At 45.9% G+C, this 22,419-nt stretch overlaps 1 pseudogene and 1 gene segment (V, D, J or C); one reads left to right on the top strand and one right to left on the bottom strand.

The window, feature by feature from the left end:
• Nucleotides 1–2,301: 2,301 nt before the first annotated feature.
• Nucleotides 2,302–2,883, top strand: LOC135886406 (Ig heavy chain V region 3-like). The segment is given in 2 exon segments: nucleotides 2,302–2,347; nucleotides 2,441–2,883. Coding segments are annotated over 2 exon segments (489 nt in total).
• A 10,197-nt stretch (nucleotides 2,884–13,080) lies between these two features.
• LOC135886405 (olfactory receptor 6E1-like) lies at nucleotides 13,081–14,045 on the bottom strand (annotated as a pseudogene).
• Nucleotides 14,046–22,419: the final 8,374 nt, after the last annotated feature.

Here is a 22,419-nt window from a genome sequence, read left to right as displayed (position 1 = left end):
AATTTTCACATTCCTTTCCCAAGAAGTGACCGAATGTTCTAACTAAAGCTACTTAGAAATCAAGCAATTATACAGGCAATGTTCATAACTTTGACACACACAAATGGTGCCTGCATACAACTAGGATGAACATAACCAGTAGATCATAACCTTTACATAGATATGTTACATGGCATATGTAGCAAAACCCTATTCCAGTTATATCAGACATACATTTATAAGCACACCCCCCCCATAAAGCCTTATGGGGTACACTGTCACAAAAGGAATTATTATCTGCCAAACAGAAGCCCAAATAGTCCCATGTTCGCCTCTCAGTTCCCGTGTGGGGATAGAAAGCAGGAGAGGTGAAAACACAAACCCTGGCAGCTATAAAAGGGAACAAGGCTGTTCCCCAAATCCCTGTTGGTCAATGCCATAGAGTTGTGTTGTGTCTGTTTATAGATTTATTTGACTCCCTGCCCTGTACATTGTCTCACTTCTATTAGCCTCATCACTGAACTGGTCTCCAGCCAGTCTGAGAGCCTAGGACCATGGTGCATTATGGAGCCAGCCAGCCAGCCACCCTCATCGTCTGAGTATCCTTCAGTGTAACTGTCTATGGAACATTCCCTGAGAACATTCTCTCTCTCTCTCTCTCTCTCTCTCTCAGTGTGTGAATGAGTGTGGGGGTATGAAAGGGAACATGAGTGGTAATGGGAATGGAGATCTGTGTTTCAGGGTGAATGCTGATACTTGTCTGTAAGTAAGTGGGAATGGAAATATTTTGTTGTTTTTATTTTGTTGTTATCCCTCAATATTATATCCTGGGGATGGTGTAAAAACACGTAGTGTTCATATCAGGCAGGTTCTTTAAACACAACCAGGAGAAAGCTTCTGTCTACACTTTATTGTTTATTAATAATTAACTAAGTAAATGATCTTGATGATGATGCTCAGCGGTGATAGATTTGGTGCTTGTTGTAGGCCTAGCGCCTTGAGTCTCCAGAAGCTGGGAATGGGTGACAGGGGGTGGATCACTCGGTGATTCCCTGTTCTGTTCATTCCCTCTGGGGCACCTGGCACTGGCCAACATCAGGAGACAGGACACTGGGCTAGATGGACCTTTGGTCTGACCCAGTCTGGCCGTTCTTATGGTCTTAATTATAGTCTAGGCTCCCACAGTCCTAGGCACGGTACAAACACAGACCATAAAACCTCTCTCAGTCCCACCGAGTTTACAATCCGAGTGTAAATGGGAAGTGGAGTGTGACTGGGAACAGGAATATAAACACGATTATAAATATCAGCCGCGCATAATAATCTTCCTTCACTGTAGTCTGAATCGTACCTCGACTCTCCCCTAAAGAAAAACTCCCAGACACGCCGCTCTCGGCCCACTAATCCCAGGGAGGCTCCACTGCAAAACCTTAACTCTGCCCTCAGACTCCCCCCCGCCCCAGCTTCTCCCACCTGTACCCACAGGCGGGCCCCAGACCTGGTGCAAAGCACGAGCCAGGCTTGCTCAGATCACGTTCCTAGTGTCATGGATCATTTCAACGTAGCCGGTCACTGCTGGGAAGGGAAAGGGGCTTCCGTCCCAAATCCCTCCCAGCGCCATCGGAAATCTTCCCTCTCCAGCGGGTGGCCCAGCCCAATGGATCCCTGGGACACGACCCCTCCCCAGACACTGACCCCCCCCGACCGGACATTGCATGGCCTTTGTGCGCGTGGAACGGGGCTCCAGAGCTGAGTCCCCCCAATCCCCAATATCACCTCACAATAGCCAGGCCCCTCGGTTCCTAGGTGAGGAAATACAGTCACTGCAGGGAGTTGTTCATTCCTCCCAGGGGTCCGAAAGTGTCAGGAGGACCCAGAGCCCTGTGCCCGGTGCTGCACAGACACACAGGCCGGGACAGTCTGACTCCCGCACCCGGAGCCCTGTGCCCGGCGCTGCACAGACACACAGGCCGGGACAGTCTGACTCCCGCACCCGGAGCCCTGTGCCCGGCGCTGCACAGACACACAGGCCGGGACAGTCTGACTCCCGCACCCGGAGCCCTTTGCCCGGCGCTGCACAGACACACAGGCCAGGACAGTCTGACTCCTGCACCCGGAGCCCTAGGGCGAGTCAGTCAGATCACTTGCAGCAGGAGTGTGTGTCTTTTATAAAGCGGGGACATGCAAATGAGGGAGACAGTTTCCTGTTTAAATCTGTGCCTCTCTCTGCCAGGCTGCACCCGGAGACACAATCCGCAGCCCCTGGGTCTGTGCAGTGACCAGCCAGTCCCCTGAGAACTTTCCCCTCCAGCACCCGGGAAAATGGGATTTTTCCTCCTTGTAATTTTCGCTGTAGCAGCTTTGAAAGGTATTTTCCTCCTCTGAATAACTGGCAGAGTTAGAAGAATATTGTGTTATCGCTGTTTTTATACCGATATTAATGGCCTGTCTTTATTCCCAGGTGTCCGGTCCCAGGTGCAGCTGGTGGAGTCCGGAGCGGATGTGAAAAAGCCCGGAGACTCTCTCCGCCTGTCCTGCAAAGCCTCCGGCTTCACCTTCAGCAGCTATTACATGAGCTGGGTCCGACAGGCTCCTGGGAAGGGGCTGGAGTGGGTCTCAGGCATTTATAGTGATGGGAGCCAACAATTTTATGCAGACTCAGTGAAAGGCCGATTCACCATCTCCAGAGACAACTCCAACAACCTGCTGTATCTGCAAATGACCGGCCTGAAGCCTGAGGACACCGCCCGCTATTACTGTGCGAGAGACACAGTGAAACAAAACCGGTTTGTGATCATACAAAAACCCAGGCTGCGGAATCACCCTTCTCCCGACAGCCGCGCGGGGGCAGCAGTGACACACACACCGCTTCGGGCTCCGACAGGAGACCCGGCAACCAGGTGAAGGTAACACAAACCTCCCGTCACTTTTAACTCTTCCATTCCCGGGCAATGTGTCTCCCCTTCCTGCCCAGAGGCCCGCTGGGCCTGCGGCACAGAGATCCCTCGCTTCATCAGTGAACTCCAATCCGGAGTGAGTCCTGTTCTGAATCGCTCTCCCCTTGGAGCCCTGGCACGTTGGCTCTCCCGGGGCCCATCTCTGTGTCAGACTCACAGGACAGCGTCTGTCAGTGTAAAGGGGACAAGCGCATTGGGGTTTGCATCAGACCCAACGGACGGAGTGAATTTATCCTGAGGCCAAATCCTCCGCTAGTGTAAAGTCACCGTAACTGCTTTCACGAGACTCGAGTTACTCCTGATTTACACCAGGGAGGCTTTGGACCTTTCAGCAAACTGGGATGTTCATTGCATTAATGCAGCGGAAGGTGATTAGTTCATTATAACCAATGTGGGCCCCTCACCGTGGCATCTCCACCCTTCACAAGCGGTTATTGCCTTTATCCCCACAACGCCGCCGGGAGCCCGGGAACTATCACAGCCCCTGGTCCAGAGAGGGGAGATTGAGGCACAGAGAGATGGAGGCTGGGATATGCAAATGGGTCATTCAGATTCCGGGCGGGGCTGTGGGGCAGAGATCACCCAGCGCCTGAATAAACCCCACTCCGCTGAGCCTGAGAATGTGGCACCGTCGGGACTTTCCAAAGCGGCTCATGGATTGTTTTCACCCAACTGCCATGTGGAAATCGCAGCCCGGCCTCTCTGCTGGTGTCAATGTGTGGAGCTGAGACATCCCGACCCACAACAAAGTTCCACAATGTCATAGAGTCACCATGGAGATAACAGACCCCGCCCCTCGGCCCTTGATGACATCACTCAGCCCAGCGCTGGCACTCTGGGCATTGGGCATAGTCACGTGACTGAGGGTTGTAGACAGGAACACGGCAGGATTTGATGGGGTAGCTCAGGGAAAGGCGGCTGCTGAGGGAGAAGCAGAGGCCCGTTGGTGGGGGGTCAGGGGGGCACTAGGGTCACAGAACGCAGCTCCCACTGAGTGAGATTTGACCCCGGACTTCCCAAAGGCTTGTGTGACATTCCCATCCTACATTAGCTACCAGCCAATTGTCAGTGTCAAGTCTCCCATGGCTACAAAAAGCTAAACCAGCCCAGGCACCCCACAACACAGAATAAGGGGCCCTCTGAGGTCTCTTCTTCAAGGCTGAGGGTAAAGCAGAGGGCAGGAGCTTGTGTCTTATAAGGAAGGGGATATGCAAATAGGTTGAGAAGTTTCCTGTTCAAATTTGTCCCTTTCTCTGCCCAGGCGGCACCTGGACATACAGTCCGCAGCCTCCTGGGTCTGTGCAGTGACCGGCCAGTCCGCCTGAGAAACTTCCCCTCCAGCAGCAGGGAAAATGAGACTTCGGCTCCATTTGGTTTTCATTCTAGCAGCTTTGGAAGGTATTCACCCCTCTTAAATCCATTGCAGAGAAAGGGGAGATATTGGATTATTGTTCTCAATGCATTTCTAAACGTGTCCTTATTCCCAGGTGCCCGGTCCCACATCCAGCTGGTAGCATCTGAAGGGGATGTGAAAAATCCTGGAGACTCTCTCTGCCTCTCCTGCATAGCCTCTGGGTTCACATTCTGCAATTACTACATGAATTGGGTCCTTCAGGCTCGTGGGAAGGGCCTGGAGTGGGTCACCCAAATTAAGTCACCTCTACGTACTATGCTGATTCTGTCAAGGGGCGATTCACCATGTCCAGGGACAATCCCAACACCATGTTTTATTTGCAAATAAGCAACTTGAACAGGGCCAGCTTTAGGTTTTTTGCCGCCCCAAGCAAAAATAATTTTGCCCCCCCCCCCTTTTTGTGTGTGTCTTTTACACGTTTGCACTTTGCAATGTTGTTGTTTTGTTTTATTTGACTGGGTGCAGTATTGATGCAGCATTGGGCAACGACTGCATCGGAATCTGCTTGAGCCGGGTGCATCTGCCTGAATTTCTTATTGAGACAAAGGAGCTGAAAAGCCCCATGGGCCACTAGAGCGCCTGAGTAACTCGTGCGCCTGGGATATGTGCGGAGGGGAAATACAGAATAGAGAGGGACATTTCAAGAGGCTTAAATCCCCGCGTGCTTTGCTGCCCCGGTGTCACGCCTGGGACTCTTGAAGGAAGGCTACGGGGTTGTGCAGCCGCGGTCGGAGGCTGAGCGAGAGCCCTCAAAAGGGGACAGTTATCTCCTGAGACAGCCCTTGGCTTTCCTGGGCACGCTCCGTAGTTCAGTCTTACTAGGAGCTGGGCTGCTGCTTCGGAGCGCTTTCTGCTACGTTCGCTCATTTCAAATGAGCCTGATGTTCCCCAAATCATTACCTGACATGGGTGAGGAGCGCGCTGGAGAATTGCCTGCTGTCCGACGGGTGCTAATTCCAACACTGCCACTTGATCAAAGGGTCGGGTCCAGTGGCGTAGCCAGGGTTGCTGCCGAGGAGGAGTGGCGGAGAAAAAAGGTGGCATTTTGGCGCATGCGCCGAAATGCCACCAAAAGACGGAGCGGCGCATGCTCAGGGCCGCCGAAAGACGGAGCGGCGCTGGAAAAGGCACCACTTGGGGAAATCTGGGCTCGGGGAGCAGGCGCTCCCCCTGCTCCCCCCCTAGCTACGCTACTGCGGAGGAGGGAGGACAAGGAGAAAAATGTGACAGTGAGTTTTCACTTTTTCAGGCTTATTCCAATAGTAAAGTTTTATTACAGACAGTACTGGTAGTAGTAGCTTTATTTTCTATATTGAAGTCATGCAATGGGAGGTATGAAATATGTAGGAGAGGTGGGTTGCTTGCCTCTGGACTGTACCAGTAAGAAATGTAACTCACTTTCACCCTGGCCCCGCCCCTTCCACCTGAGGCCCCGCCCCTTCTGGGTGTGGGGGGGGCAGAGTGGGCCCCTTACCGATAAGAGCTCTATTTTACTTTCACCCCTGCCAAAATCCCTCCCAAAGTCCACACCCTGCACCCCCCCAACACACTGCCACAGCCCTGAGTCCCCTCCTGCACCCCAAACCCCTCATCCCTGGTGTGATGGGTTCGGGTTCAGTTTGGGCCTTCAGAACCCTGTCTTGTTGAGCCAGAAATGCTGCAACACAGACCCAGGGTCTGACCCACGCCCCAAAGCTGCAGACTTAACTGAAAATGACTTAGCAAGTGCCCCTGTCTCTAGCACCCAGACAACCAGCTCCCAGTGGGATCCAAATCCCAAATGAATCCGTTTTACTCTGTATAAACTTATACAGGGTAAATTCATAAATTGCCTGCCCTCTATTGTCTGCTCTGCCTGTGTACCTGGCCCTGTGAGTGGAACTGGGAGCATTTCTGAGAATGACACCATAGAGGTCCTGGATTTCAGTCTCTTCCCTAGCAGCCTAAATTTGGCCTCCAGGACATCTCTCCTACCCTTCCCTATGTCATTGGTACCTACACGTACCACGACCACCGGCTCCTCCCCAGCACTACACATAAGTCTATCTAAGTGGCGTGGGACAAGGGATTTTCTGGCCGCCACTTCCCGCAGCCCCCATTGGCCTGGAGCAGCGAACCGCGGCCAGTGGGAGCCGCGATCGGTTGAACCTGCGGACGGGGCAGGTAAACAAACTGGCCCGGCCCGCCAGGGGCTTTTCCTACACAAGCGGTGGCCCCAGTTTGAGAACCACTGATCTAGATGCCTCAAGATATCTGCAACCTTCGCACCAGGCAGGCAAGTCACCATGCGGTTCTCCCGGTCATCACAAACCCAGCTATCTAATGATCGAATCTCCCATTATTAACACCTGCCTTTTCCTAGTGACTGGAGTTCTCTCCCCCGGAGAGGTAACCTCAGTGCGAGAGGATACCCTAACACCACCCTACACCTTCCCAACTATGGGAAGGTTTCCCTCTGCTGCCGTTGACTACTCTCCTTCACTGAACCTTTAATCCTCCTCAACAGTGCAGGGGCTGTCTGACCAGAGGTGGGACAAATCTGCAGTGTCCCGGAAAGCCTCATCAACATACCTCTCTGCCTCCCTTAGCTCCTCCAGTTCCGCCACCCTGGCCTCCAAAGCCCGTATGCGGTCTCTGAGGGCCAGGAGCTCCTTGCACCGAATGCACACATACGCCACCCGCCCACAGGGCAGGTAATCATACATGCACTCAGTGCAATAAACTGGGTAGCCCTCACTCTGCTGCTGGGCTTCTGCCTGCATTCTCTCCTACAGCTACTTAAGTTAATTAAAGGGTTTTGTTTAAATCAAGAAGTTTCGAATATAGTTTAGTTTCCAGGTTTTAAAAAACGGCAAGTGAACCTTGCCCCCTTCCCATTCCCCTTCCAAACTCCCTTGCAAAACTCCCTGTTAGCAGCCCCTGGTCGCAAAGCTCCCTGGTCACTTGCTCACTGCTTTATAAAGCCCTGGCCTTCTTGACAGCCCCGCCCGCTGAGTAAGGCTCAGCCAATCTTTGCCAGAGGAGTATCCCTCATTCCCCCTGGCCCTCTCATTGTTCCTGGAGATATTAGTGGGTCACCCCGTCAGTGGCTACCCTTCCTTCAGCACTCTTTAGCCCTGTGACCCTGGTTCTGTGGCTTGGGTCCTGCCCATCCCTGGCAGCAATCATCTGCTGTCCTTCTATCTATCTGACCTTTTCTTGCTGCCTAGGTGCTGCCTAGCCCTCTCAACAGGTGAGCTGTTCCCACTTGCTTGTAATGGGCCACGTGCCCTGTTGCAGTGCTTTGTGTAAATCGACTAGGTATCTAGCTGCATCTTTAGGTACCTAAATACCTTTGAAAACTTGATCCTAAGAGTCCGTGGGAGTTTGGTGCCTTAATCACTTGAACCCTCACTCTACACCTACCTCACATGCTGCATTCAACTGTCCTGTGATAGCCCTCCCTTCCTTCCTTCTTTAATGTCATGGCCTGTGATACACAGGAGGCCAGGCTAGATGATCGGGTTGTCCCTTCCTAAAGAGCTCGGGATCTTTCCAGTTTTGAAAATCTCACCAGGTTCTGATCTCCATATTTAGGATCCTAAATATCTTTAAAAATCTGGCCCAGAGGGACTTGCCCAAACTCACACAGGAGGCCAGCGGTGAGGGAAAGATGTAAAGCCGGGACTCTTAAGTTTCTACCCTAACTACTGGACTATCCTTGCTCGGTGAGTGCTACAATGTTAAGCCAATTACACCCACTACCGCTTGGCAAAATGAATATATAAGCAACACTTTGGTTTTCAATGTTAATAAAGAAATTATAAGAAGAAGAACTTAGATTTGGTAGTGCCTAGTGACCCCAATCATAAATCAAGTGAACACTGGATTAGATACTCTACAAAAGCCCAACAATAGGATGGTACCTTCCCAAAGAACTTTCAAACTAAGTATAAGACAAGAGACAAACTCTACTTAGCACTGAAAAAGTCTCAACTAGAGTGCTGTCTCCAGCGCTGGGCGACACATTTCAGAAAAGATATGGACAAACTGGAGAAAGTCCAGAGAAGAGCAGCAAAGATGATTAAAGGTCTAGAAAACCTGACCTGCAAGGAAAGAGTTTAAAAAACTGGGTATGTTTAGTCTGGAGAGAGAAGACGTGACAACAGTCTTCAAGTACGTAAAAGGCTATAAAGAGGAGAGTGATAATTTGCTCTCCTCTATCAGTGAGGACCGGACAAGAAGTAATGGGGTCAATTATTAGCAAGGGAATTTTAGATTAAATATTACAAAATACTCCCTGTCAGGCTAGTTAAGCACTGGAAATATTTACTTAGGGAGTTTGTGGAATCTCCATCATTGGAAGTTTTTAAGAACAAGTTGGACAAACACCTGTCAGGGATGGTCTAGATAATACGTAGTGCTGCATCAGTGCAGGGGATTGGACTAGAAGGATGAACCTATTTCCACTCAGGACTCACAGCCATGAACCCTCTCCTGGAGTTAAGCAACTAAGGCAGATCAGGTCTTTCTCATGAAAAAATTACACAAATCAATAGACCCTACTCTACACTAGCCAAAAGCCCAGTGGTTAGGGCACACATCTGGAATATAAAAGACCTGCTTTCAAATTGCCACACTGCCTAATTTGGAGAAGGGATGTGAATAGCTCTAAACACTGAGGTACTGGGAATTATGGGGCACACACTTCCTAGCCGAAGATTCCCAATCTGTTTTCCCCCAGCTATTTGTTCTGTGCCTTTGAGAATGGCTACCAGATAAGGCCCCACATGCATGATCAGAGAGAAAACATCTGCTTCAAGAATCTCACTGGGACTTAGTCATGAGCCAGGGCAGAGACCCACTTGGTGACACCAGCACATAGGTGCTTTCAGACATGCCCACTGACAGAAATTTAAGCACCATGGGGACTTTGGTGTCACAAACATAGGCACCTGGGGAATTTAGGTGAGTCCAAGTTTAAGTGACAGTTGAGTAGAGGTTGTGAGGATCTCAGTAGGGCATAAAGTGGCCCTTAGGAGACTAAATCTCCTTATGCATCTAGCCCCTAAATTCCTTTGAAACTCTGCCTCTAAGGGCCTCAGTCACTCTTGGAAATGTAAGGCGGGCCCTCCTGGCCTTTTATTTACCATTTTCTCCCCTTTTAAAAAGTCATATTTCCAGAATGGACCTTCTTTGAGTAACCCATAAGTCTAGCTACAGTATCTCTCAAGACCTCCTTAACTCTAACATTCCCAAGGCTATAGATGAAGGTGTAAATAGTGATGTCACCTCTGTGGGTGAGCAGAGTTGCTGCTTTATCATAAGTCAAGGATTGGCTGTGCTGTGGCCGGACATACACAAAAATGGAACTCCCGTATGCTGCGATGGTTACACCAGTGATGTGAGACACACAAGTGGAAAAGGCCTTTTTGTGCCCTTCAACGGGGGCTATCCTGAGGATAGAGGCTATGATGTAGGTGTAAGACACTATAGTCAATGTTAAGGACCAGGCATGGACAGAGAAGGTGCTATCCGTCAGGAAAGGACAAGCATGTATCACCCCCTGCCATTCATAATGACTGTGTAGGACAAGGGGTTGCAGATGGCCACGTCTAGATTGTAGGAAATCATGGACAGTTGGATGAACTTCACCGTGCCCAGGAAGATAAAGAAGAAGGTTTGTGCTAGACAAGCAGTGACGGAGATGGTCTTCCTCTCTGAAAGAAGGATGAACAACATTTTAGGAGAAACGACCAAGGAACAGGATATCCAAGAACAACAATTTGCTGAGGAAGAAATACTTGGGAGTATGGAGGTGACAATCAGTCCATGGGATGGAAATGATGAGCACATTCCTCATGGAGGCAGAGATGAAAGTGGGCTGGTACGGGCCAGTACAGCGTAACGATAAGAAGTGGCCGCCGGTACCGGCCCGTACAAGGCCGGCTTTAAGGACCAGTACTGCTGGACCCTATTGCCAATGGGGGGAGCAAAAAGGGCAGGTGCTCTGTGGCCCAGTGATTTAAGAGCTGTAACTCTCAGCTTTCAAATATCAAACACTACTGAAGGCCTACCGTCAATTTTGCAAAAGCATGTAAGTGATTTAGGAGAATAAGTCCCATCTTATACCAGTGTTGTGTCTGTTCTGAGCATCAGGGCACATTGCTATCCAGTGTTTCCTAATCCAGAGCTTTTCAAAAGTACAAAATAAAGAATTTGAATTCAATCCCCGAACAATAGACTTGACCAACTGACTTTTTATTGTAAAAATATACAGATGAAGAAGAGGCTATTGCACCGAATATATATACATGCTGCAAGACTGATTTCTTCTTTTCCAATTTGTTTTTTTTTATCTCCATCAAGAAGCACAACAGAACTTGGGGAATAATTGTGTCCTGCTCTGACTGAAAGCATCTCTCAAGGTGGGATTAACACCCTTGTTTTGGAGGCTGTAGATAAAGGGGTTGAGGAAAGCATATACTATGGTGTTGAGCAGAGCCATCCCTTTGTTGAGATCCAGGGATAAGTTTCCCGTGGGCCTGACATACATAAAAATACACCTTCCACAGGCCAGTGTTACAAGAGCAAGATGGGAAGCAGAGGTGGCAAAGTTCATTGTTTTAAATAAGGCACTTATAGTTGGCTGACAAAATGCATTTGAAAATCCAACCCCCAACCCCAGCTGTCTTTGAAAAGATCGATCTCTAATCTCTAAGCTGTGTGTTAGAGGGCGCTTTGCTGCATGGTGTGGGGGCTATGTAACGGTCCTCTCTTTGGCAGTCAGCATGAACCCCGATGTCCGAGCTCATACCTATGGGGCCACGTGCTTTAAGCAGCTGGGTTTGTGATTCAGAATAAGGCACAATTTCTGGTGAGTCACAGCTGACCCCAATGGCCCAGTGTGATAGTAAAAGGGGATGGGCCAAAGAGGACTCTTTCCCTGACCAGAGAGAATGATTTCAGCAAGGGTCATCAACAAAAACATTCTCAGGGGGTGGGGGCTGATATCTGCTTCGCAACATTAAAAGCAAAGTCAACAACTTTGTGTGTCTTTATTTCAGCACCTTCTGTCTTGCGATTAATTATTTTTGGTCTATGTTTCAAACAGTAAAGAGGAAAACATTTTTTCTCCAAGTACTTATAACTGCAGATGAAATAGAAAACCACAGTAAAAAAAAAAAATAGTGTCTGAAACACGTATGCAATCTGGTATCAGGGTAGGGGAAGAAAGCGAGATGCTGGCTAGAAAACAATTCCATTTCAGGGCTTCAAAAATTGTTTTCATTCTGCATCAGAATGAAACCAAGACTCTTGAAATTGTTTGTGAAACAGATGACCTGGTCCAGGCTAGCATTTCTGGGCAGTTGTAGAGAGCATTCTCTTCCACCCTAGAGCCCAGTGTGTAGGGTACAGTGTTAGAACATGTGAGGACATGGTTAAAATCCGTGCACTGCCTTACTTGGAGCCAGCATTTTAATCAGGTGTCTCCCATTTTAGGGTAGTGCCTAACCCGCAGGTTAGGCAGACCAAAAATCTCTCTGTCCATTCCATTCTGCACCTGAGAAACCTCTACTCTGTAACTAATATTCCGTGTCTACTGACAGAGCAGGTGAAAGTCTTTAATTTGACTTCAGATTGTAGGCTATTGAGCTGTTAGCACTAAAGAAAAAGACCTTCAGGACTCCACAGATATTTCTCTGAAAACGTCAGCGCAGTGCACAGCAGTGGGTTTAAAAAAATAGTTGACAGAAGGCTAGGAACCAATAGGAAAGGGATCGATAATGAAACAAAAAAAAATCATAATGCCACTATATAAATCCATGGTACGCCCACACCGTAAATACTGTGATCAGTTTTGGTTGCCCCATTTTGAAAAGGTTATAGTGGAACTGCAAAAGTTTCAGAGGAGGCCAACAAAGATGTCCAGGGAAAGGAACTACTTCCGTAATAGGAGAGTGTGAAAAGATGAGGGCTTTTTGGCTTAGAAAAGAGATTATTCAAGGAGGATATGATAGGGTTGAATAAAGTCATGAATGGTGCGGAAAAAGTCAATAGAGAAGTGTTATATCCACATTCCCATGATACAAATATCAGAGGACACCTAAAGACATTAATAGGCAGCAGGTTAATACAACAAGAGGAAGTACTTTTTCACACAATTCACATGCGGAACTTCTTGCCAATGGGATGTTGGGCTAGACAAAGGTACAAATGGGTTGGAAAAAAGATCTAGAGAAGATCATGGAGGATAGGGCCATCAGTGGATATTAGCCGAGATGTTCAGGGATGCAACCCCATGCTTGGGGTGATCCTAAACCTCTGACTGACAGAAGCCAGGTGTGGATCACTGCAAAATTGCCATGTTCTGTACATTCCCCCAGAAGCTTTGTTACAGGCCACGGTTAGAGCCAGGAGACTAGACTAGATGCACCATTGATTGGACCCACTGTGGCAGCTCTTATGTTCTGATTTAACTCCACAAGCCTAGAGCAGGAGGGGGCTGCAGGGAATATGAAAGACACAGGTTCAAATCCTGTCTCCAGATCAGACCAAACAAGGAACCTGAGTCTCTCACCTCCCACAACATCACTTTAACCATCGTGCTATTCAGATTAATTCCCTGAACAATAGATTTGAGTGAACTTTGATTTTAAAACTATACAGATGGAGAAGAGGCTATTTTGCAGGGTCTGTTGCAACACTGACGTCTCCTCTTCCACTGTGTTTTTGTTGTTCTTACCTCCATCAAGAAGCACGTCGTAACTTTGGGAACAACTTCGCCTTGCTGCGACTGAAGGCATCTCTCAGTGCAAGCTTAACACTCTTGTTTCTTAGGCTGTAGATGAAGGGATTGAGGAGCGGGGTCACAACAGTGTTCAGCACTGACACGACTTTGTTGTGATCCAAGGAGTAGCCATGGGTGGGTCTGGCGTACATAAAAATACAGCTCCCGTAGATCAGCGTTACAACAGTAAGATGGGAAGCGCAGGTGGCAAAGGCTTTCTGCCTCCCAGTGGCAGATGGGATTCTCATATAGAGTAGAAGATGCAAGCATATGAGATCATGGTTAAACATAATGAAGTCAACACTATGGCTGACAGCAAAATGGAATCCACCCTCTTAATTAGTTGGGTATCGGTGCAGGAGAGTTGGAAAAGCAGGGTGCTGTCACAAAAGAAATGGTTGATCACATTTGGCCCACAAAATCTCAGCTTGTACACCAGGACCATCCGTAAACTTATAACCAGGAAACCTCCCACCCAAGAAACAAAAACTAGTTGAATGCAGAGTCTCTGTTTCATGATGGCAGCATATCGCAACGGGTGGCAGATGGCAACATAGCGGTCAAAGGACATGACCACGAGAAGGGTGAACTCTGTAGACCCCAGGGCGAAATAGAAGTAGGACTGGGCCATGCAGCCAAGGAATGAGATGGTTTGGTTGCCTGAGAGAAAGTTCAACAGCATCTTTGGGTTTGTGACCGAGGTGAACCAGATCTCCAAGAAGGACAGATTGCTGATGAAAAAGTACATGGGGGTGTGGAGTCGGTGATCCACCCACACTATGAACATGATTAATGAATTACCCGTTAGTGTGACCAAGTAGGTCAGTGAAAGAACAAAGAAGAGGAACATCTGAAGTTGGTCACCAACTCCGGAAAACCCCAGCAGAATAAACTCAGCCACCGGGGTTTCATTTGCTTCCTCCATTTCCGATTCCCCTGTAAAAAGAGCAACAATACAAAATAAGAGCGTGAACCTTTATCTATCAGGTTCATGGATTCAACCACAATGTTCTGGAGGCCTATGAGACAGAAAAGATGTTCACTCAAAAAGAATATGGTAAGCTCACAAGCTAATGAAGGAGATAGAGAATTTCTGAGATTGGCAGAGAACATCGTTTCCCAGGCTAACTAGTTTGATGTGTCTATTGCTGCTTATATAACAAATTAAACTTGGGGAAAGAGCTGGTCCCCAAATAATTGTCTTTGCTCGATATTCACAAACAAGCAAAGCCTGGCTATATACGTACAGCTCCTCCCATTGCTTTCTTAGAACACAGTGAGCACAACTAGAGAGGTCACCAACTATTTACAGAAACGTTACCCTTTTTTCTAGACACTATACAGTCAATAGGCAGACTGTGGGCCAAATCCAGACCACAAGATACTTATGAATGCACCCCACAATTTGTTTATTTACTTATTATTATGATTGTTATTTTGTTATTATTTTCTCTGGCATGTGAACCTTGACTATACCTTGACCAAGAAACTTTGACCTTGACAAAAAAAAAATGGACCACCCCTGCTATAAAGGAATTACATGGGCCTCATCACTCTTGTATCACAGATCCTCACTAATATTGGTGGATTCTCACAGCACCCATGTGAGGTATTATCTGAATTTTACAGATGGGAACTCGGGCACAGCTTAGACAAAGTGACTTTCCCAAGATCACACAGGAAGTTTGTGTCTGAGGAAGGCACTGAATTCCACATCTCCCAAATCATAAGATGCTCTCTTATCTATTGAGCGGCCTTTCCTATCCCTGGACTAAGACTCCCCTATCTCCGCCATTCCCATATTGCTAAATGGGAAGGGTTTCTCGCTACATCCCAACTAGCCGGGAGGAGGATTCCAGGATGTTCCCAGGATGGAGACTCAAGACCTAGCATGTAAAAATTTAAGATCCCTTGTCACAGAAGATATCATGAAAAGGTTGGGTTTTCATGCTCACCTAGGGAATCTTCTTGCCTAACTACTATGAATTTTAATTGACATCTGTATTGTCTCGGGGGCTTTGCAAATCTCAGCCAATGCAGGCAACAACTTGGCAAAAGGAAGTTAACATCAGCAAGATTCCCTGAGTTAGAATGACATAAATTGTGTCTTCCAAAGTCACTTAAATGTGAAAAGAGTCAGAGAACTTGAGAATGAGCTAAAAGGAGAAAAAAACTTTCCTACTTAGGATGACATTTTTCAAAGCTGCCTACATGGTTTGTTGGAATGGGGCATCCAAATTAATCAAAGATAAATAAGCCAACAAACCAGAATTCTGAGGAACTGACACTGTGCAGTTATCATGTTTTAATCATTTCCTTCACAGGGTATTAGGCATGTAGCAAACAAAGATCTGTTGTAACATAAGTGTAATTAATTTTCTTTCATATAATAAGAAAAAATATTTTTCCTATTATATTCATTTTCCTATGAGAATTTTTTCCAGCATAAAGAATGTAAACAAATATAAGACAAAATAAAATAAAATGTCGTGGTTTGCTACATTAAGCCTAACGATTTACATCTGAAAGATTTACCTTTCTGCTGAAGTTGAAACTTGAATGTTGTAATCTTACAACAAAAGAAAACAAACATTTCTCCTTCTCAAGGCTGGTCTTCACTCCCTTTATGAATAATATTGGGGGAGTGTTCTTTCACTGGGAGACTGGCAACACCCCTGGGAGATAATAGAACCAGCTAAGAAATCTCAGAGGGGATTGTATTTGCAAACTGATGCAAACAACATACAGAAGTTTGTTTTCTTGTAAAGAAAAAGGCAGCTTCTAACTTGTCACACTGCCGAGATAATGGATTTGAGTCTCAGTCACACTGTCAGACTGATCAGTGGGAATTCAGCCCTCAGATTGGTGTGTGTGTGTGTGTGTGTGTGTGTGTGTGTGTTTTGGCAGTTGTAGCCAATTAGTGTATTTTATTATTTACTTATCATTGCGTTATTTGGTCTTATGGTCAATTAGTCTGTTCTTTCATATCTAATCAATGTATGTTCCATCGATTTAAATTGTAGGATTATAGGAGTAAAAGACTGACAAGTATTTATAAGTGTGTATTAGGTATATACAGAATGAAAGGCCTATGGGGTGAGGCCTGTAAGATTTAAGCTTAGCCAGACTAGGCCATAGGCCTAAAAATGCTTGACATGAGTGGGTGACCTCGGAACAACCCTATGCTTGTTAGGTCACAAGATTACTGTAAAAGATGTGCCAATAAGTGATGCCACACAAAACCAGGCTACATCTACACTACAATATTAAGTTGATCTAACTTACGTTGGAGCATAGCCACCACAGTAATTACATTGCTTGTGCGTGTCTACACTTTGCTCTTCGTGTCCGTGTTGCACATCCCCCCCAGCAGGGCTTGTATCGATTGGCCGGTCAGTGTGGCACATTGTGGGAGCCAGTAACAGTCTATGTAAGCAACACAGTGTCTACACTCACACTGCACCAACCTATCTCCAGTGACGTTGATTCTACACGGCTCGTGGAGGTGGAGTTATTAAGATGGTGTAGCAGGGCAGCTATGTCAGTGGGGGTGAAATGTAGGTTTAGACATTTGTAAAGTCGACCTAACTTTGTAGTGTAGACCAGACCCTAGATTGCCATAAACAGTAACGTATTATCCAAAATCAGTAGATATCTGATTGTATCATCATGAAATGTCCTGACAGCAGGGTACATGTTGTGTGTAGATGCTAATGAGAATAAGTGGAGCTAAGAAACAACCTATGAAAAAGAGGGCATCCCAGTAATCATGGGGTGTGAAAGTACAAATAATGAACAGAGGATTGAAACTCTCATGCATGTGCATAAGGTATTAGGTGTGGCCAGAACAACAATATGAATGATTCTCTGATTGCGTAAAAGTGGGAAGAGCCTAAGGATTGGCCCCATGGGATGACCTCCCACAGGAAACCCCAGCAGAAACCATTTCTCTACAAATGATCATCTGTTGGGAGGTCCAATGGACCCTGGAATATCTTAGCTGTGTAACAAATCGTCAAAGTCATTGGATGGTGTAACTGTGCCTTAGTGGGTCACGACTAAGAATTCAAAATTCAGAACAAGCTGTCGACAAATAAGGCAGATACACCCCAAATACTGGTGGGATTTCTTCCATAAGATATACCAAACCAGCAACAAAATTAAACTTCTGTCTCACCATATTGGCTAACAAGAAATCAGAAAACCAGCTTCCTGAGGCATTCTAGTCTTATATCATCACCAAAAACACTGGATTCAGAGATGAGTGGTTCTTTACAACCAGGTTCATCAAATAAAAAGTTCTTCTGATCCCAAAGGACCAGCCACATATCCAGGCCAATATATAACTTACCCCAAAATAACACTGTTCCCAATCCTTTAGTATCTAAAATCTAAAGGTTTATTTATGAAAAGGAAGAAAGAAAGATGAGAGTTAAAATTGGTTATAGGAATCAAATACATGCAGACATGAGTTCGATTCTTGAGGTTCGGATACATAGTAGAGATGTTGAACTTTGTAGTTGCAAAGAGTTCTTTCAGAATTAGTTCATAGGTTATAGTCCAGGGATTGGCAACCTTTGGCACGTAGCTCGCCAGGGTAAGCACTCTGGCGGGATGGGACGGTTCAGCTGATCGCGGCTCCCACTGGCCGTGGTTCGCTGCTCCAGGCCAATGGGGGCGGAGGAAAGTGGCGGCCAGCACATCCTTCTGCCCGTGCCTCTTCCGGCAGCCCCCATTGGCCTAGAGCGGCGAACCGCGGCCAGTGGGAGCCGTGATCGGCCAAACCTGCCCACGCGAAAGGTAAACAAACTGGCCTGGCCCGCCAGGGTGAGCCACGTGCTTACCAGGCTTGCCGATCCCTGTTATAGTCCAATGTCCATATTTAGGATGAATCCAGTTTAGTACTGGAGAGCTCAATCTTGTAGCTTACGTTTCCCCTGCATGAAGCCTTAAGCAGATCTGAGATAAATAGGATCAGGACCCACAGGCCTTTTATAGAGCCCTGGGTAAACAATAGGCTTTTCATGTAATCTTCTGTTTTCTAAACACCCGCAGTAATCAGTTACACAAATCAACACAGGGAAATTTATCCACCAAGCAGTTTATCACGAACTTTAAAGAGATCTATAGACAATGACATTATTACAACTAAGATTCATCTTAATATTAATATTTCCTTTTGATATCTGAATTAGTATCTATAGTGATATACAGAAACTGTCTATTTACCTGGTTAGCATTTATGACACACACAATTAGTATTGCTTCTAACATCTAACAATATAGATTTACATTTCAAAGTCCTACTCTATCTACCATGAATGGCCATACTTACCATTCACATACCTTTCTAACATGTCTTTAAAGGTCGGATTTAGGTTAGCTAGACTGCAAGCTGTTTAACCCTTTCTGGCCACAAGTTATATTTTGTATAAGATTTGTTGCAATTATATAACAATGGTAGCAATAATGATTTTCATTATTATATTTTAATTAGACAATGCCACACATGGGTTTTTGTAGGATTTGTATATGCATGGGTAACTGTAACTTTACGTATTGCTTCCATCCCAGAACCCAGAGTCCAACCTCTCAAGCGTCCTACACCCCAATCCCCTGCCCCAACCCAGGGCCTGCACCCCAGACCTCCAGCCTGAGCAGCTGCTGGGGCTTCGGTGAGTGATTGACCCTGTGATCTGCACCCCCCCATCCATCACTCCTGCAAACTGGGCAAGGGGCAGCCCCATCCACCATCCCCAGTGAGGCTATAGCGAGGGCCACCTGCTGAAGTGAAAAAACAGATTGACAGAGCCAGAAGAGTACCCAGAAGTCACCTACTACAGGACAGGCCCAACAAAGAAAATAACAGAATGCCACTAGCCGTCACCTTCAGCCCCCAACTAAAACCTCTCCAGCGCATCATCAAAGATCTACAACCTATCCTGAAAGATGATCCCTCCCTCTCACATATCTTGGGAGACAGACCAGTCCTCGCTTACAGACAACCTCTCAACCTGAAGCAAATACTCACCAGCAACCGCACACCATACAACAAAAACACTAACGCAGGAACCTATCCTTGCAACAAACCCCACTGCCAACTCTGTCCACATATCTATTCAAGTGACACCATCATAGGACCTAATCACACCAGCGATGCCATCAGGGGCTCGTTCACCTGCACATCTACCAATGTGATATATGCCATCATGTGCCAACAATGACCCTCTGCCATGTGCATTGGCCAAACTGGACAGTTTCTACGCAAAAGAATAAACGGACACAAATCTGACATCAGGAATCATAAGATTCAAAAACCAGTGGGAGAACACTTCAACCTCTCTGCTCACTCGGGTCACAGATGTTAAGGTGGCAATTTTGCAACAGAAAAGCTTCAAAAACAGACTCCAAGGAGAAGCTGCTGATCTTGAATTCATATGCAAACTAGATACCATTAACTTAGGTTTGAACAGAGACTGGGAATGGCTCGGTCATTACACTAATTGAATCTATTTCCCCATGTTAAAGTATCCTCACACTTCCGTGTCAACTGTCCGAAATGGGCCATCTTGATTATCACTTCAAAACTTTTTCTCCCCTGCTGATAATAGCTTCTCTTAATTAATTAGCCTCTTAAAGTTGGCATGGGTACTTCCACCTTTTCATGTTCTCTGTATGAATAAATATCTTTTTACTGTATGTTCCATTCTATGCATCCGATGAAGTGGGCTGTAGCCCACGAAAGCTTATGCTCAAATAAATTGTTAGTCTCTAAGGTGCCACAAGTACTCCTGTTCTTATTACAGTTAAACTGTTCCTTGAAATATTAGAGCAGAAAGTAAGTAACCAAATGGAATGTCTGGTTCACTAAGAAGAACAGGATGGAAAGTCTATTTCAAATATTTGCAGATTCATATAAAACTGATTTAATTAAAGATGTGAGGAAATAATGGATTTTTCAGTTCAATGTCTGAAACAAAAAAGATCCATAAATAAATAAATAAATAAAATGTTTTGGGAGGAACTGAAACTGCTTTTGTTGTTGTTTTCTTTTTGGAGAGAGAACCAAAGAACAAATCATTTTGAGTCAAAGGAAACATTTTGTTTGACCCAAAATGATTTTTTTTGGTAAATTTCATTTTGCTCTGTTTTCGGGTGCTTTTAGGTTTTTAAAATTTGTTTAAAACAAATCATGCTAAAATTCAAAATGACATTATTTCAAAACCAAATTTCAAAATATTTCAGTTTGAAAATGTCAGAACTGACCATTTTGATTTTTTTTAAATTTTTTTTTATTCATCCAAAACTACATGTCAATTTCCCCCCCAAATTCACCAGTAGCCTATCGGTATCAATGGATAGACTCTCATAGGCTTTGACCGAGGCCCTTGATATTGAAGTATTTAAGACATTCCCTTATTTACAAATTACATATTTTGATAAATCAAAATTCACCACATTTGTTATGTACTTTGAAACATCATTTGCTTCAGCATTTGCTTACACCCCTGTAGGACTAATTTTAACCTAGGGGCAAACTAAATACAAATGCAGGGCACATTAGAAGATCTGAAAAAAACCAGACAGTTTTTGAAATACACTTAAGTCAGTGAAACTGTGTAGAGCTGACATCAATAATTCCTCTTTATGAAGGCCTGATAAATTCCATTTTCCAGTGGACTTCATTCAACGTGTCTGTGCGCTAAACCGCAGCCTAAATTTGAATTTAACTGGAAGCTGACATGGTCTCTACAGTCAAAAAAGTAACAATCTGAAGTTTAGCTTGTTCATTGTCTTATATGTTAAATCGATTTATAACTGATGATGCAAGTAATCCAAGTACTCCCTAGGTTTTACAGAAACTAGGGAACACTTTCCTTATGATCACAGAAACATCCAACAAGGGGAAAACTGGCTTTCAGGGCAAACTAAGAGACCTAGATGTGTGTGTCATGCACTGCCTGGAGGGAATGAACAGTTATTAAGGAACTTGTTGAAAATGACCCTGGTTAACAAGAGAGACAATACACGCTCTAATGGTTCATGCAACTCTAAAGCTGTCCTCCCAGGTACTTGCAACCCCTTTCAGTTTGGTGTCATCTGCACATTTTAGAACCAGAAATGTATAGAACAGATGTGTATGGAGGTATATCTATCTATCTATCTATCTATCTATCTATCTATCTATCTATCTATCTATCTATCTATCTATCTATCTATCTATGAAATGTATTGAATCCAGAATCACCTGTAACAAAAACTCAGTCCTCTAAAACTTGACCTAAAGAAATAATGTTCTTTGCATGCCAATTTGCGGCTGACTGCTGTATTTGTTTTGTCCAGACACTAGAGGGAGACAGAATCTCGTGCACAAAAACGGTGCATATTTATCCTAGGTTACCACATTCACTAAAGTGCTATGGTCTTACTGATCCACCAAAGAGGAGAGACTCAGCTAGGGGCCAAGTTCCTAGAGATGAAGGTGCTATAAATCTTGTGCTATGAATCTGGTTGCATTACGTGTGGGGTTATGGGTTAAGACAGGGTCAAAATTCAATTGCCTGTGAATTTTGATCCTCAGCATGACTAATGTGAGTAGTCTCATTAATGTCACAGGAAGTTTGCCTGAATATGAATTCAGTTGAATCTTCAATGTTTGGGGGCCGCTATACGTGGCTATCGTGGAGAACACCGATTGGAGAGGCTGTTTCCAGGCAACGGCAGAATGGAGGCAGAATAATGTCTGGCTGGTAAAGAGGAGCAATCCCTGTGAAACATCGCAAAGTTTGGAGGGCCCTGAAGAAACAGAACAGCTCCACCCAGATCCCACTCACGGGCCATGCCCTACCTGACAGCCAGAGTGCATACACCAGGTCTGAATTATGCATGCACTGGGGAGGGAGGATTCACAGTCCAGGAAGGGCTGGGAGATGAAGGCAAAAAGAAGACAGGCAGCATGCAGGGGAAGGAAGCGAGGAAAAATCTGCCTTCTCTCCAGCATGCGGAAAGACTGAGGGAGAGCCGGAAATGTTGAAGGGAAGAGGTAGCAGGTAAGAGGTAAAGATGGTCCGACTCCATCAAAGATGCTGGAGATGCAGCAGGACTGAATCTACTTCCTAGCCTGAAATGAGGCTGATGGAGGGTCACCTATAACGGTGGTGCCCCAGGCTGGCTCCACTTTGACAACGTCTGCCCTCGGATGCTGCATCAGCACGTCCACATCCCATGGCAGCAACATGGGGGCACTCTCGAGTCCAGTCACTGCAGACCAATGGCTACAGAACGACGATCCTACTGCA

This window comes from Emys orbicularis, chromosome 12 (genome assembly GCF_028017835.1).
Source record: "Emys orbicularis isolate rEmyOrb1 chromosome 12, rEmyOrb1.hap1, whole genome shotgun sequence".
Classification (NCBI taxonomy): domain Eukaryota; kingdom Metazoa; phylum Chordata; order Testudines; family Emydidae; genus Emys; species Emys orbicularis.
This window is presented reverse-complemented; position numbering and strand designations above follow the sequence as displayed.